Source organism: Rhinopithecus roxellana, unplaced genomic scaffold (assembly GCF_007565055.1).
Source record: "Rhinopithecus roxellana isolate Shanxi Qingling unplaced genomic scaffold, ASM756505v1 contig2732, whole genome shotgun sequence".
Taxonomy (NCBI): Eukaryota; Metazoa; Chordata; class Mammalia; order Primates; family Cercopithecidae; genus Rhinopithecus; species Rhinopithecus roxellana.
Window position 1 is genome coordinate 1 of NW_022142215.1, and position 17,544 is coordinate 17,544.

General features: G+C 37.8%; 1 protein-coding gene across 1 annotated transcript; it reads left to right on the forward strand.

The window, feature by feature from the left end:
- Positions 1–4,676: 4,676 nt before the first annotated feature.
- On the forward strand, positions 4,677–12,129 carry LOC115895809 (receptor-type tyrosine-protein phosphatase S-like; the record flags this gene model as incomplete). The annotated part of the gene is made up of 5 exons (XM_030926397.1): positions 4,677–4,693; positions 9,181–9,466; positions 9,887–10,065; positions 10,681–10,807; positions 12,004–12,129. Coding segments are annotated over exons 1-5 (735 nt in total), but the record flags the coding sequence as incomplete, so codon positions are not given.
- Positions 12,130–17,544: the final 5,415 nt, after the last annotated feature.

Below are 17,544 nucleotides of genomic sequence, written 5' to 3' on the forward strand. Positions count from 1 at the left end.
ATTAGAAAAGAAAAGGCATTGTTTTTATGTTATTGATTTATTTACTTGTGTTAGTTCTAAGAAAAGAGAAAGAGATCAAATATAGAAACACAGCAATGCTATTTTCTATCAAATTCCTCTGGGTGTCCCATGAAAATCTTGCATATTGAATTTTAAAGTCATTTGTGGAGCCCAGGATGACATTTCAGAATATTATGAGTTGTAGTCAATATATTATTGATTACAGTCTCTCTGGGCTCACAATAATTAAAGACCGTCACATGGATACAGTATTTGTTTAGCAGATAATTCTCAAGATTTCATGTGTGATATAGAAGCCCTAACAATTGTATTGTGTGTGTGTGCCAAATGTTCTTCAAGGCTATTGAAAATAAGAAAATTTAATTAAAATGGTGTGAATTCATTTAAATTTCTATGGAGAGAATGGGAGATGTAATTATGAGCCTATTCTTGGTTGGTTATTGCATGAAGTTGGTTGCTTGATAATTTCAAGACCATGGTAAACCAGGGTTATTTCAAAGTCATCAACAAGTCATCCTGGGAAAGAACTTACCATTCTTAAGCACCTTATACCTACGTGGTATGCTAAACATACAAACTCATTTACTCTTCACAACCATCTTCCACAGAAATGTTATTATTTCCAAATGTGGAAACTGAGGCTTCCAGAGGACGTGTAGCTTGCTAAAGGCCACACAAATCACAGTAGGGCTGAACATAGAATGAGGCCTCCCAAACTGCAAGTAAAATTAAATAAATACAAAATAACTTACTTTGATTAAATCTGGAAAACATCAAGAAAACCCTTGTTTTGTTTTTATCACACAGCTCTCATAAAAATTATTTTTTTTAATCTCAAAGTATGCTAAGTACAAAATGATAGCTCCAACTTTAGTCTGAATAACTACAATCTCCATTGAGGGATTTCTTTCCAACAACAGTTTTCCATAGAAGGAGAGATGACTTTTGTGGTCTCAAGTGTACTTGACCCTCAAAGGGGAAGCTGCCTCTGAGGGTGGGGTTATTCACTAAAACTCTGGGGGCTGTGAAGCCATCTCCAGGGATGGCATGACCAGCTGGGTCTTGAATGGAGAGTTACATAAAACCTCAGGAATTAATGATTAATACCATATTCCGTATTTATTTTCTTATATTTTCATGAAGATCTTCTTACCATAGGGTCTCAAATATTTAGAAAAAAAAAGTTTGGATTAAACCTTCTATCACGTTACTCTTGCCTTGAATTGTGAATTTTTAAAAATGAAATTTCAGTTGGTATCACTTTTGTGTCCAGTTACCTAATATATAGATAGGCCTAATCAATAATAAACATGACTACTACTGGCCGGGCGCGGTGGCTCAGCCTGTAATCCCAGCACTTTGGGAGGCCGAGGCGGGCGGATCACAAGGTCAGGAGATTGAGACCATCCTGGCTAACACGGTGAAACCCCGTCTCTACTAAAAAAAATACAAAAAACTAGCCGGGCGAGGTGGCGGGCACCTGTAGTCCCAGCTACTCGGGAGGCTGAGGCAGGAGAATGGCGTAAATCCTGGAGGCGGAGCTTGCAGTGAGCTGAGATCCGGCCACTGCACTCCAGCTTGGTCGACAGAGCGAGACTCCGTCTCAAAAAACAAAACAAACAAACAAACAAACAAAAAAAAAACACGACTACTACTTATGCATACCAGGTGCTCTGCTATGAGCTTTTGTTTAATTATCTCAGTACACTCACACAGCCTGTATGAGATTAATATGGTAAACCACATATACAGATGAGATAATGGAGGTTTAGAAAAGCTCATTAGCTTGCCTAAATTCACCCAACTACTGTGATTCAAATTGGATGTGAATGCAGAGCTAGTTGACTCAGAAATGGGTGCTTTAATAATACTATTCAGTTCCTATATTTTGCAACATATCCCCACATAGCGTATTAACATGTTCTTAGAGGTATATGGAGAAGGAAAATTCACCTAAAAATCTATACCAGGGAAGAGTTAGCAATCTTTGTTTAGGTTCATCCGAAGTTTCTTTAGGCAGTTTTCTGAAATAACCTTCCCTATGGCTGGTATTGCATCAGCAGCAGTTTCAATAGGGCAGTCTTGTGTCTACAGCTCAAGAAAATCAGAGCCTGGGTCATGGTGGGTAGGCAAAGGATTAGGCAGCAAAGTCATTGTTAGGAGGGAAGCAATAACCTAAGCCAAATAAATGGTCATAGTACACCCTCAAGCTAAGATATTGTCACAAACGGGCTGGAGCCTGGATTCATTCATCAAAGAACACGCCTGTTGTTGATTGTGCAGAAGGCATCCATTTAGGGAATTTGAATCTTTGAGACACGATAGAGCAAACAAAGCAAATCACATTTATTGCACACTTGATGTATGCCAGACACTATGCCAGGCAATTCATTTGCACAACTTTGTTGTATTCTTATCAAAATCTATTGAAACAAGTATTGTTATCTTATTTCAAGACGAAGATGCTAGGACTTTAAAAAAGTTTTTGGATTAACATTATACAGCTACTAAGCAAGATCCTACCATATAAATGCTTTCTGTGCATCTTTCCACAGTCCAGTGCTGTTTTCCTGGAGATTGCTACTGAAAGTCATTTTCAACCTCATACCTGGAAGGCTAGGGAAGCCGAGGCACAGAGAAGATGAATGATTTTTCTGAGGTCATAAAACTATTAAGTGCCAGAACCAGGTTTTACTGCCAGTCTATTTGATTTCAAAATTTTCTCAATTAGGTCATTGCCATCTCTATGTTAATATATTGTTAATCCTTAAGAAAACTGTCATTTGACCCAAGCTCCCCACACCAGCGGCCACCCCGCTTCTTTGCTCTTGTTGCTGCAAAATTCTTTTAAGATGTATCTACACTCACGTTGGCAGTTCCACTACTTCTGGTAGCCAGTTCCTCCACTTCTGTTCTCCTAACTTTTTCAGATTGCTTTTCCCCTCTCATGCTCATACAGAAGTCACCCTGATCCCATACTGCTCAATCTATGACCAATTCCCAGTCTTGGGTGATCTATTAGCAAGGCCATCTTGATCTTCTATTGAGTAAACTTTCTTCAAATGGCTCGTAGTGTTGTATACACTCAATCTTTCTCCTACCTCACTGAACACTCCTTCTTACTTCTCTCTAAGCTCTTAACACAGGAGCATCTCTTTTTTGATGCCCCTGTCTCTTGCTTTCTCCTCATGACTTTGGTGAATTTATGCCGTGTTCATAACTCTAAGTATCACCTACATTTCAACAACATAAAAAATTATAGCTTCGGCTGAGACCTGTTTTCCAAACTCTAGACTTGTATTTGCAGATGTCTACCTTATATCCTTATTTAGCTGTCTAACAGATATTTCCAGTACCTGATTCCTATTCTTCCCTCAAAATCTCTGCTTCACCAGCTGCCTCTCTCATCTCAAGAATCTGCATCTTTGTCATTATTACTACTGTTAACACACTGATCCAAACCATTATCGTTTCTTGTCCGGATTATTTAAAATAAATAATAAAAACTAAATATTTAATGGGATTTCCTACTTCAAACTCACTTCATCTAGGGTCTGTTTCAATATGGCAGCCAATACGGCAGTGTGACCAAAATGTGTCCCGTTATGTCATTCCCCTTCTCAAAAGTCACCTTACCACCTGACTCAAACAGTTGAAACAGTTACAATGGTCTTTTCTGAGCTCCTCTCTCTTTCTCTACACCCATCATACCATCACATTCCAGCTGTAGGATGTTGGCTGTAGAATTTTGCACTGGTCAAGTCCCCAGATATCAGCTTTAATAATTACCTCATCCTTTTCAAGTCTTTGTCCATATTTTATACTCTCAGTAATCCCTACTGTGAACTATTTAACAGAGTAAACTGCCTGCCATCTTACTTTGTGCTCCTGATTCTGCTTATGCTGTTCCATTAAAATATATATATATATGTGTGTGTTCCCTTTATTTTATATAAATATATATATACACACACATATATATATATTTTAATGGGAACAGCATAAGCAGAATCAGGAGCACAAAGTAAGATGGCAGGCAGTTTACTCTGTTAAATAGTTCACAGTAGGGATTACTGAGAGTATAAAATATGGACAAAGACTTGAAAAGGATGAGGTAATTATTAAAGCTGATATCTGGGGACTTGACCAGTGCAAAATTCTACAGCCAACATCCTACAGCTGGAATGTGATGGTATGATGGGTGTAGAGAAAGAGAGAGGAGCTCAGAAGAAGACCATTGTAACTGTTTCAACTGTTTGAGTCAGGTGGTAAGGTGACTTTTGAGAAGGGGAATGACATAACGGGACACATTTTGGTCACACTGCCGTATTGGCTGCCATATTGAAAACAGACCCTAGATGAAGTGAGTTTGAAGTAGGAAATCCCATTAAATATTTAGTTTTTATTATTTATTTTAAATAATCCGGACAAGAAACGATAATGGTTTGGATCAGTGTGTTAACAGTAGTAATAATGACAAAGATGCAGATTCTTGAGATGAGAGAGGCAGCTGGTGAAGCAGAGATTTTGAGGGAAGAATAGGAATCAGGTACTGGAAATATCTGTTAGACAGCTAAATAAGGATATAAGGTAGACATCTGCAAATACAAGTCTAGAGTTTGGAAAACAGGTCTCAGCCGAAGCTATAATTTTTTATGTTGTTGAAATGTAGGTGATACTTAGAGTTATGAACACGGCATAAATTCACCAAAGTCATGAGGAGAAAGCAAGAGACAGGGGCATCAAAAAAGAGATGCTCCTGTGTTAAGAGCTTAGAGAGAAGTAAGAAGGAGTGTTCAGTGAGGTAGGAGAAAGATTGAGTGTATACAACACTACGAGCCATTTGAAGAAAGTTTACTCAATAGAAGATCAAGATGGCCTTGCTAATAGATCACCCAAGACTGGGAATTGGTCATAGATTGAGCAGTATGGGATCAGGGTGACTTCTGTATGAGCATGAGAGGGGAAAAGCAATCTGAAAAAGTTAGGAGAACAGAAGTAGAGGAACTGGCTACCAGAAGTAGTGGAACTGCCAACGTGAGTGTAGATACATCTTAAAAGAATTTTGCAGCAACAAGAGCAAAGAAGCGGGGTGGCCGCTGGTGTGGGGAGCTTGGGTCAAATGACAGTTTTCTTAAGGATTAACAATATATTAACATAGAGATGGCAATGACCTAATTGAGAAAATTTTGAAATCAAATAGACTGGCAGTAAAACCTGGTTCTGGCACTTAATAGTTTTATGACCTCAGAAAAATCATTCATCTTCTCTGTGCCTCGGCTTCCCTAGCCTTCCAGGTATGAGGTTGAAAATGACTTTCAGTAGCAATCTCCAGGAAAACAGCACTGGACTGTGGAAAGATGCACAGAAAGCATTTATATGGTAGGATCTTGCTTAGTAGCTGTATAATGTTAATCCAAAAACTTTTTTAAAGTCCTAGCATCTTCGTCTTGAAATAAGATAACAATACTTGTTTCAATAGATTTTGATAAGAATACAACAAAGTTGTGCAAATGAATTGCCTGGCATAGTGTCTGGCATACATCAAGTGTGCAATAAATGTGATTTGCTTTGTTTGCTCTATCGTGTCTCAAAGATTCAAATTCCCTAAATGGATGCCTTCTGCACAATCAACAACAGGCGTGTTCTTTGATGAATGAATCCAGGCTCCAGCCCCTGTTTGTGACAATATCTTAGCTTGAGGGTGTACTATGACCATTTATTTGGCTTAGGTTATTGCTTCCCTCCTAACAATGACTTTGCTGCCTAATCCTTTGCCTACCCACCATGACCCAGGCTCTGATTTTCTTGAGCTGTAGACACAGAGACTGCCCTATTGAAACTGCTGCTGATGCAATACCAGCCATAGGGAAGGTTATTTCAGAAAACTGCCTAAAGAAACTTCGGATGAACCTAAACAAAGATTGCTAACTCTTCCCTGGTATAGATTTTTAGGTGAATTTTCCTTCTCCATATACCTCTAAGAACATGTTAATACGCTATGTGGGGATATGTTGCAAAATATAGGAACTGAATAGTATTATTAAAGCACCCATTTCTGAGTCAACTAGCTCTGCATTCACATCCAATTTGAATCACAGTAGTTGGGTGAATTTAGGCAAGCTAATGAGCTTTTCTAAACCTCCATTATCTCATCTGTATATGTGGTTTACCATATTAATCTCATACAGGCTGTGTGAGTGTACTGAGATAATTAAACAAAAGCTCATAGCAGAGCACCTGGTATGCATAAGTAGTAGTCGTGTTTTTTTGTTTGTTTGTTTGTTTGTTTGTTTTGTTTTTTGAGACGGAGTCTCGCTCTGTCGACCAAGCTGGAGTGCAGTGGCCGGATCTCAGCTCACTGCAAGCTCCGCCTCCAGGATTTACGCCATTCTCCTGCCTCAGCCTCCCGAGTAGCTGGGACTACAGGTGCCCGCCACCTCGCCCGGCTAGTTTTTTGTATTTTTTTTAGTAGAGACGGGGTTTCACCGTGTTAGCCAGGATGGTCTCAATCTCCTGACCTTGTGATCCGCCCGCCTCGGCCTCCCAAAGTGCTGGGATTACAGGCTTGAGCCACCGCGCCCGGCCAGTAGTAGTCATGTTTATTATTGATTAGGCCTATCTATATATTAGGTAACTGGACACAAAAGTGATACCAACTGAAATTTCATTTTTAAAAATTCACAATTCAAGGCAAGAGTAACGTGATAGAAGGTTTAATCCAAACTTTTTTTTTCTAAATATTTGAGACCCTATGGTAAGAAGATCTTCATGAAAATATAAGAAAATAAATACGGAATATGGTATTAAATCATTAATTCCTGAGGTTTTATGTAACTCTCCATTCAAGACCCAGCTGGTCATGCCATCCCTGGAGATGGCTTCACAGCCCCCAGAGTTTTAGTGAATAACCCCACCCTCAGAGGCAGCTTCCCCTTTGAGGGTCAAGTACACTTGAGACCACAAAAGTCATCTCTCCTTCTATGGAAAACTGTTGTTGGAAAGAAATCCCTCAATGGAGATTGTAGTTATTCAGACTAAAGTTGGAGCTATCATTTTGTACTTAGCATACTTTGAGATTAAAAAAAATAATAATTTTATGAGAGCTGTGTGATAAAAACAAAACAAGGGTTTTCTTGATGTTTTCCAGATTTAATCAAAGTAAGTTATTTTGTATTTATTTAAATTTTACTTGCAGTTTGGGAGGCCTCATTCTATGTTCAGCCCTACTGTGATTTGTGTGGCCTTTAGCAAGCTACACGTCCTCTGGAAGCCTCAGTTTCCACATTTGGAAATAATAACATTTCTGTGGAAGATGGTTGTGAAGAGTAAATGAGTTTGTATGTTTAGCATACCACGTAGGTATAAGGTGCTTAAGAATGGTAAGTTCTTTCCCAGGATGACTTGTTGATGACTTTGAAATAACCCTGGTTTACCATGGTCTTGAAATTATCAAGCAACCAACTTCATGCAATAACCAACCAAGAATAGGCTCATAATTACATCTCCCATTCTCTCCATAGAAATTTAAATGAATTCACACCATTTTAATTAAATTTTCTTATTTTCAATAGCCTTGAAGAACATTTGGCACACACACACAATACAATTGTTAGGGCTTCTATATCACACATGAAAATCTTGAGAATTATCTGCTAAACAAATACTGTATCCATGTGACGGTCTTTAATTATTGTGAGCCCAGAGAGACTGTAATCAATAATATATTGACTACAACTCATAATATTCTGAAATGTCATCCTGGGCTCCACAAATGACTTTAAAATTCAATATGCAAGATTTTCATGGGACACCCAGAGGAATTTGATAGAAAATAGCATTGCTGTGTTTCTATATTTGATCTCTTTCTCTTTTCTTAGAACTAACACAAGTAAATAAATCAATAACATAAAGGCAAAATGCCTTTTCTTTTTCTAATAAACTGTGTATAATAATTGTAGTCTTGGTCATTTCCAAATAATCCCAACTAGATGTGAAGTGGAAAAAGAGATTCACATGAAAGTAAAATTAGCGATGGTCTCTGGACATGCTGAATGTTCAACCTGGATTCTGGAGACTGGAGTGCACTCACTATAACACTGTTTTTTTTAATACATATTAACCTCTACTCAGGGTTACAAAGCTGGTCCCTCAGGTGATTCACAGAATAGTGTCACCCAAGTTTGTTTGGAGGATTAAAATAAAACAAATGATAGAAAGCATGTATTAGACTTATACATTCCTCCCAATGTAGACAAAAATTAGTCACTGGAAACTGAATCCACAAATCGCCTTTCTGAAGTGTTCATTTTTAAATGCATTTACATATTTGCAGGATGATGAAGTATCTGGCTTTTATACTGACTTACATTTTTTGTTTATTCAGAAATAGGTTTACGTTACAAGAACAAAGTAAAATACACTCTCATTCTTTGTATGGTCAGGATTTATTAGCACACTGATGATGAAAAATTATATGTATATTGTTGCCTGTTGTCTAAGATGGTAATATTTACCTATTCCTGTTTATTACGTGTTTACCAGCCTGATAAACATGCATGATCAGGAAGAGAAAGTATTTTTGATTGAACCATACTTGACACATAAATGTCCTCAGCCTGAAGGGTTTGATAAATAGGAAGCATGCAAAGTTTAGCTTGAGATTGTAAAAACAATCTTTATATTTTGTACATTGAACAAAAATAGACACAGTTTGCAAAAACTATAGCCTAGTCAGACCTGGACCAATATATAAAACTATCTTCTAAATATGGACAGACTAAATGTTTGTATTTTTTTCATGACTTCAAAAGAGTTCAAAACAATGTCCACTTTGTATTGCATGATCAAGGAACATAGTGATTATAGATTTAATATTTTGTACATTTTAGAACTAAACTAATTTTGCTCAGTCTTTTGTTCCCTGCCCTCTGATTATCGTGCCTAGATAATACTTTTGACTTTAGAGTATTACAAAGTCATCCCAATAGCTATTTGAGTAGAAGTAATGGATGTAAGATCTAGTTAATAAGGATAATAAAAATACTTTCATTATGTATTTATTGAAATACATAATAAAATTTATTCCGGTTATTTATTATGTGTTGATTTTCTGATAGGTTTATTTGGGCTCTTCTTTTCTCTTTATTTTCCTCATAGTGCGGGAGTTGGCCGGACTGGTGGTTTCATCGTCATAGATGCCATGTTAGAAAGAATAAAGCATGAAAAAACTGTAGATATTTATGGCCATGTAACTTTAATGAGAGCCCAGAGGAACTACATGGTTCAAACAGAAGACCAATACATCTCTATCCATGATGCACTGTTAGAAGCAGTGACTTGTGGAAATACCGAAGTGCCAGCTAGAAACTTTTATGCCTACATTCAGAAGCTGACACAAATAGAAACAGGAGAGAATGTCACAGGAATGGAGCTCGAATTTAAGGTATGGTATTGGATGTGATGTGGTTAACATTCAGGAGCGAGTCATTCTGGGTTTGTCTTTGAGTCGGGGCTTTACTTTAACCTTTCAAATTTGTGAAGTACAAGATCCATTTGACATTTCCCTCAGTTGTATGATTCTAAAATGTATTCCTCCCCTTTTCCTCTTCTATTCTTTGCTTCCTAATAATATCTTGAGCCCTTATGTCTGCTAATTTGAGAGATTATACTTTCAGAAAATATATAGAAATCCACTAGACTGTAGAGAGTAATTAGGTAGATATGAAAAGCAGTACAATTTGAATAGTCATTTACTTTAAGTAAACAAAAGATTTCTATCGAAAAGGGAAATGTGGGGTACATTGCATTCAAACCATAGGTGAACATGACTGGTGGGTTTTTCCTTTTTTTTTCTATTCAACAGCATCTAGCCAGCTCAAAAGCTCACACCTCAAGATTTATCAGTGCCAATCTTCCATGTAATCAATTCAAAAATCGCCTTGTTAATATTATGCCGTATGAATCCACAAGGGTATGCCTGCAGCCTATCCGTGTAGTAGGAGGATCTGATTACATCAATGCCAGTTTTGTTGATGGCTACAGGTATCTACTTTTGCTCCCCTGACTATCCAAAGCGTTGATATTTACATGTGCCCTAGTTTCATAACCGGAATAAATTTCATCTTCATTCAAAGCCATTTTCTTTCTGCATAGGTCATCATTTAGTCCCCTGATTTTTTTATTATTTTGGATAGGAGTAAGAAGCAGTAGTTATGAAGTGTTTAATCTGGTCTTCTGCACTCTTCTTTCAGAAGCCAATTGGATTTGTAAGGAGTTAATAAAGAATCTGTTTTGTACCATATTTCATAAATGTAATAGATTGTACGAGAGTAATTTCTAGAAAATGAAGCTGCACATCTAAGTGTTTCTTAAGTGATTTGTATGACACAGGAAATTGAGCTATTAGCATTGCACTAACATTCAAATAATAATGATAAAGACATACATCATAATATTAACAAGCAATTTATTTTGCAAGGTCCCTAAAATGTATTAAATGCTCTCATTTGATTGTGTAATCTTAGCAGGAATTTACTGCAATTGCATTAATAATATGTTTTCATTTTTTATTACCAGGTTGATGTTTATATATCAAGTGTGAGCTTTTGCATGTTCTCTAAATACTTTAACACATTCTTTTCATTCTCTGTAATTCAGACAACAGAAAGCCTACATCGCTACCCAGGGGCCCTTGGCAGAGACCACTGAAGACTTCTGGCGGATGCTCTGGGAACACAATTCCACCATCGTTGTGATGCTCACCAAGCTGCGTGAAATGGGCAGAGTAAGTATGTGGCCCTTGTGTTTCTCCTCATAAGACATGTACTCTATGGAGAAATGAAGACTTTGTTTTAATAACTCTTGTGCTGGTGTCATTATTTTGGAAATGCAGTGGACTCTGGACACAATCCAGACCATCATTCCTCGTTAGTTTCTAAATTTGTAAAGCCACATCAAGTTTTAAAATTTCTGTGTTTTAAAGAAAGATCTAGTGATTTGTTTCCAGTGAAGCACAAACATAGAGACAAATGAGTAGCAGGTGACCCTGTTTGACTGACGTCTGACTCTCAGCATTTTTTTACTGCCTTTTGTTCTGGACATGCTAGAGTTTGATGTGCCATCATTTCTCTGTATGAAGGAACTTGACTTTCTTTTCTTCCTGTGGCAAATTCTTACTTGCCTACCTTTCACCCCCATTGAATAAAGTGTTGGAAAGTGACATGATTTTTCTAAGGATAAAACCTGGTAATCCCAGATCCACTTTTTAAAAAATGTGGGGTTTTTGGGGGGAAATACACATAAAATAGTATTAGAAATACTTAAGGTTTCTACTATTTATTAATACTTCTCTACTATTATGACCTAATATTATTTAGAGATACCTCTTAGATTGACTTCATGTGAGCATTTTTTCGTATTTGCCTCAGATATTTTCTCTCTGTCTTCTTTGTGTCAATTAAATAGAAGTGCAGCTAAAGCCCAATTTTTAGAGCCCCCAGAGAGAACAAAGAGAATATCAGACTAGGAAAGTAACTGACTTACTCTGATGTGGCCACTGACTCTGCAGGGTTTAGCCAAGTCATTAAAATGGCCTGGGCCCCCCCGTTTCCTTGACAAGTAAGATTGCAACAAATCAATTCAGATGTTTCTATGCCCATACTGATGGTTCTCTTCATTCCAAACCATAGTGGTGCAATGTATTGTTGTCATGGCCAGCATTGTCCAAGGACTGATGTAATTATTTGGATAACTTGTAGGTGTGAAGATGCTTACCCTATCAAAATATTCAATTCAACTCGTGTATATTAAGCAGCTACCTATGAAGGGAGCTCATGGTTTCAAAGAAAAAGTGAGTCATATGCAGTTGGAATTGCCTTGAATTTTGAAATTTTATTAATGGGATAAGGAAATTAGATAGATAGACAGACAAAATGTTCTTTGTACTTTGCATAGTTTAACATTAATCTTCTCTCCTTTTAGGAGAAATGTCACCAATACTGGCCAGCAGAACGGTCTGCAAGATACCAGTACTTTGTTGTAGATCCCATGGCTGAGTACAACATGCCACAGTACATCCTAAGGAAATTCAAGGTCACAGATGCCAGGGTAAGTTGGCACAGTCTTCAACTCTTAACCATTAGCTGAAAAGTAGTCTAAGATACCTCTCTCTCTGGGAGAAGCATTTGACTGTCGTCCCAAAGAGAAATCACTCATTCTGGAGAACATTTTTTTTTAAATATGTAAGAGTAACTTTTCCTCTGTCTGGCAAGCTTTCTCCCAAACCTTAGTTTGGCTTTCATTCAAACATAACATCTGGCAGCTCAACCTTGGGGATGCACTTGGTGAGTGTTTGTGCTGGGAAGCTTTTATTGATTGGTTGGCTGTGCTTACATTCACCTTCTCAGCTCATTCTCTCTGGAGCTTTTTTGACTTCTTCATTACTTGAGGCTGTAAATATGTTGTTGTTTTGCAAAGCCCTTTAGGTCATATGGACCCAGAGGTTAATTTGGTATGATTTTAAAACTGCAGAGCAAATGGCATTCTTTAGAAAAATCTGACAAGCTTTGCACATTCTAATTTGATTCCTGGCATGGCTTATTCCTCAGTGTGCTAATGTGTCTGTCCATGAGAGCTGTTCTCCCATGACCCTCGTTGGCTAATTTTCATTCTGCATTTCTTATCTGGATTGTTGAGTCCAAGGTTCAGCCCTGATGTAAGATGTTCTATGCATAAACTCATTAATATCTTTGCCTTTGGCCACTTTCAACCCATAATTACAAACACATCTTAAGGGAGAACAGGTCAATTCAAAAACCTGCCTTGTGTTTGGAAATGTCATAGTGGGTGGGTTGAATAAAACTCTAGGGTAGATCTATTTAGTTGATCCATTGTTTTTTCTGGAAAGCAGCTTTCTCCAAATTTATGTTTGGAGATTGTCTGCTAATCCCCAAAGCCTGGCCCTGGCTGTTGACCTTAAGTGACAGAGAAATTGGTTAGCAGGAGGGTTGGCCTAGGTGACCGACCTGTTAATCCCAGAAAGTTGTATTAACTATTCTGAAGGTGACTGTATTCAAGGCAGCAGTTAAATTTCTAGGTCTTGAGTGTGACCTGCCCCATTGTTTAAAAAAACAAAGAAACAATACTCTTTCAGAATTTGAAGCTAGGTATGTGAGTGAAAATAGAAAGTGCATTTTGAGTAAACTCACCAACTATTCCTGGTGATAAAGAAAAGAGACCAGGCCCCACCAATGGCAAAGACACCTTTCCTACTCCACACATGCCCAACTTAAATCTGATCACAATAAACACAAGAAGATTGAAACCAGAAATTGCTCACCGTTTTTGTTAAGTCTCCCTGTGATTGTATAATTTTCCTAGCGACCACACTTGCTGTTTGTGCTCCTGGAGTGTTTGTCATCTCAACTTCCCAGTTTAGGAAGCAATTTGGAACTTGAGAATAGAGTGTTTTTTTGGTCCCTTCCTTTTTTAAAAAAAATAATACTTTAAGGGATACATGTGCAGAATGTGCAGGTTTTTACATAAGTATATACGTGCCATGGTGGATTGGTACACCATCAACCATCATCTACATTAGGTATTTCTCCTAATGCTGTCATTCCCCAAGCCCCCAACACTGCAAAAGGCCCCAGCGTGTGATGTTCCCCTCCCTGTGTCTATGTGTTCTCATTGTTCAACTCCCACTTTTGAGTGCAGCATTTGGTTTTCTGTTCCTGTGTTACTTTGCTAAGAATGATGGTTTCCAGCTTCATCCATGTCCCTGCAAAGGACATGAACTCATCCTTTATGATGGAATACTCACCATAGTATTCTATGGTGTATATATGCCACATTTTCTTTATCCTCCATCACTGATGGACATTTGGGTTGATCCCAAGTTTTTGCTATTGTGAGCAATGCTACATTAACATAGTGTGCATGTGTTTTTATAGTAGAATGATTTATAATCCTTTGGGTATATACTCAGTAATGGGATTACTGGGTCAAATGATATTTCTGGTTCTAGATCCTTGAGGAATCACCAAACTGTCTTCCACAATGGTTGAACAAATTTACACTCCCACCAACAGTGTAAAGTGTTCCTATATCTCCACATCCTTTCCAGCATCTGTTGTTTCCTGACTTTTTAATGATCACCATTCTAATTGGTGTAAGATGTTATCTCATTGTGGTTTTCATTTGCATTTCTCTAATGACCAGTGATGGTGAGCAGTTTTTCATATGTTTGTCAGCCACATAAATGTCGTCTTTTCAGAAGTGTCTGTTCATATCGTTTGCCTACTTGTCAATGGGGTTGTTTTTTCTTGTAAATATAACTTCTTTGTAGATTCTGGATGTTAGCCCTTTGTCAGATGGATAGATTATGAAAATTTTCTCCCATTCTATAGATTGCCTGTCCACTTTGATGATAGTTTCCTTTGCTGTGCAGAAGCTCTTTAATTAGATCTCATTTGTCAATTTTGGCTTCAGTTGCCATTGCTTTTGGTGTTTTAGTCCTGAAATCTTTGTCTATGCCTATGTCCTGAATGGTACTGCCTGGGTTTTCTTCTAGAGTTTTTATGGTTTTAGGTCTTAGGTTTAAGTCTTTAATCCACCTTGAGTTAATTTTTGTATAAGGTAAGGATCCAGTTTCAGTTTTCTGCATATGGCTAACCAATTTTCCCAACAGTATTAAATAGAGAAGCCTTTCCCCATTGTTTTTCCTCAGGTTTGTCAAAGATCAGATGGTGGGAGATGTGTGGCGTTATTTATGAGACCTCTGTTTAGTTCCATTGGTCTTTATATCTGTTTTGGTAGCAGTACCATGCTGTTTTGGTTACTGTAGCCTTGTAGTGTCCTTTGAAGTCAGGTAGCGTGATGCCTCAAGCCTTGTTCTTTTTGCTTAGGATTGTCTTGACTTTGGGGGCTTATTGGTTCCACATCAAATTTAAAGTAGATTTTTCCCATTCTGTGAAGAAAGTCAATGGTAGCTCGATAGGGATAGCATTGAATCTATAAGTTACTTTGGGCATAATGGCCATTTTCATAATATTGATTCTTCCTATCCATGAGCATGGGATATTTTTCTATTTGTTTGTATCTTCTCTTATTTCCTTAAGCAGTGGTTTGTAGTTCTCCTTGAAGAGGTCCTTCACATCCCTTGTAAGTTGGATTCCCAGGTACTTTATTCTCTTTGTAGCAATTGTGAATGGGAGTTCACTCGTGATTTTGCTTTCTATTATTGCTGTATATGATTTGACTCTCTATTATTTGTGTATAGGAATGCTTGTGATTTTTGCACATTCATTTTGTATCCTGAGATTTCGCTGAAGTTGCTTATCAGCCTGAGGAGATTTTGGGCTGAGACGATGGGGTTTTCTAAATATACAATTCTGTCATCTACAAACAGGGACAATTTGACTTTCTCTCTTCCTATTTGAATGTCCTTTATTTCTTTCTCTTGCCTGATTGCCCTGGCCAGAACTTCCAGTGCTGTGTTGAATAAGAGCAGTGAGAGAAGGCATCCTTGCCTTGTGCCAGTTTTCAAAGGGAGTGCTTCCAGTTTTTGCCCATTCTTTATGATAGTGGCTGTGGGTTTATCATAAATAGCTCTTCTTATTTTGAGATACGTTCCATCAATACCTAGTTTATTGAGAGTTTTTAGCACGAAGGGCTGTTGAATTTTGTCCAAGGCCTTTTCTGCATCTATTGAGTCAATCATGTGGTTTTTGTCATTGGTTCTGTTTATGTGATAGATTACATTTATCGAGATCCATATGTTGAACCAGCCTTGCATCCCAGGGATGATGCCGACTTGATCATGGTGGATAAGCTTTTTGATGTGCGGCTGGATTTGGTTTGCCAGTATTTTATTGAGGATTTCTGCATCGATGTTCATCAGGGATACTGGCCTGAAATTTCTTTTTGTTATGTCTCTTCCAGGTTTTGGTATCAGAATGGTGCTGGCCTCATAACATGAGTTAGGGAGCATTCCCTCTTTTTCTACTGTTCGGAAAAGTTTCAGAAGGAGTGGTACCAGCTCCTGTTTGTACCTCTGGTAGAATTCGGCTGTGAATCCGTCTGGTCCTGCACTTTTTTTGGTTGCTAGGCTATTAATTACTGCCTCAATTTCAGAACTTGTTGTTGGTCTATGCAGGGTTTCAACTTCTTCCTGGTTTAGTCTTGGGAGGGTGTATGTATCCAGGAATTTATCCATTTCTTCTAGATTTTCTAGTTTATTTGCATAGAGGTGTTGATAGTATTCTCTGATGGTAGTTTGTATTTCTGTGGGGTCGGAGGTGATTTCCCCTTTGTCTTTTTTTATTGTGTCTATTTGAGTCTTCTATCTTTTCTATCTATTTTGTTGATCTTTTCCAAAAGCCAACTCCTGGATTCACTGAGTTTTTGAAGGGTTTTTTGTGTCTCTATCTCCTTCAGTTCTGTTCTGTTCTGAGTTATTTCTTGTCTTCTGCTAGCTTTTGAATTTGTTTGCTCTTGTTTCTCTAGTTCTTTTAATTATGATGTTAGGGTGTCAAGTTTAGATCTCTCCTGCTTTCTCTTGTGGGCATTTAGTGCTATAAATTTCTCTCTACACACTGCTTTAAATGTGTCCCAGAGATTCTGGTACATTGTGTCTTTGTTCTCACTGGTTTCAAAGAACATCTTTATTTCTGCCTTAATTTCATTATTTACCCAGTAGTCATTCAGGAGCAGCTTGTTCAGCTCCCATGTCATTGTGTGGTTTTGAGTGAGTTTCTTAATCCTGAGTGAGTTCTAATTTGATTGCCTTGTGGTCTGAGAGACCATTCGTCATGATTTCCGTTTTTTTGCATTGCTGAGGAGTGTTTTACTTCCAATTATGTGGTCAATTTTAGAATAAGTGCAGTGTGGTGCTGAGAAAAATGTATATTCTGTTGATCTGGGATGGAGAGTTCTGTAGATGTCTATTAGGTCTGCTTAGTCCAGAGCTGAATTCAAGTCCTGAATGTCCTTGCTAATTTTCTGTCTCATTGATCTATTGACAGTGAGATGTTCAAGTCTCCCACTATTATTGTGTGGGCGTCTAAGTCTCTTTGTAGGGCTCTAAGGACTTGCTTTATGAATCTGGGTGCTCCTCTATTGGGTTCACATATATTTAGGATAGTTAACTCTTCTTATTTCATTGATCCCTTTGCTGTTTTGTAATGGCCTTCTTTGTCTCTTTTGATCTTTGTTGGTTTAAAGTCAATTTTATCAAAGACTAGGATTGCAACCCTTGCTTTTTTTTGCTTTCCATTTGCTTGGTAGATCTTCCTCCATCCTTTTATGTTGAGCCTATGTGTGTCTCTGCATGTGAGATGGGTCTCCTCAATTCAGGACACTGATGTGTCTTGACTCTTTATCTTGCCAATCTGTGTCTTTTAATTGGGGGCATTTATCCCATTTACATTGAAGGTTAGTATTGTTATGTGTGAATTTGATCCTGTCATTATGATGCTAGCTGGTTACTTTGCCTGTTAATTTGATGCATTTTCTTTATAGTGT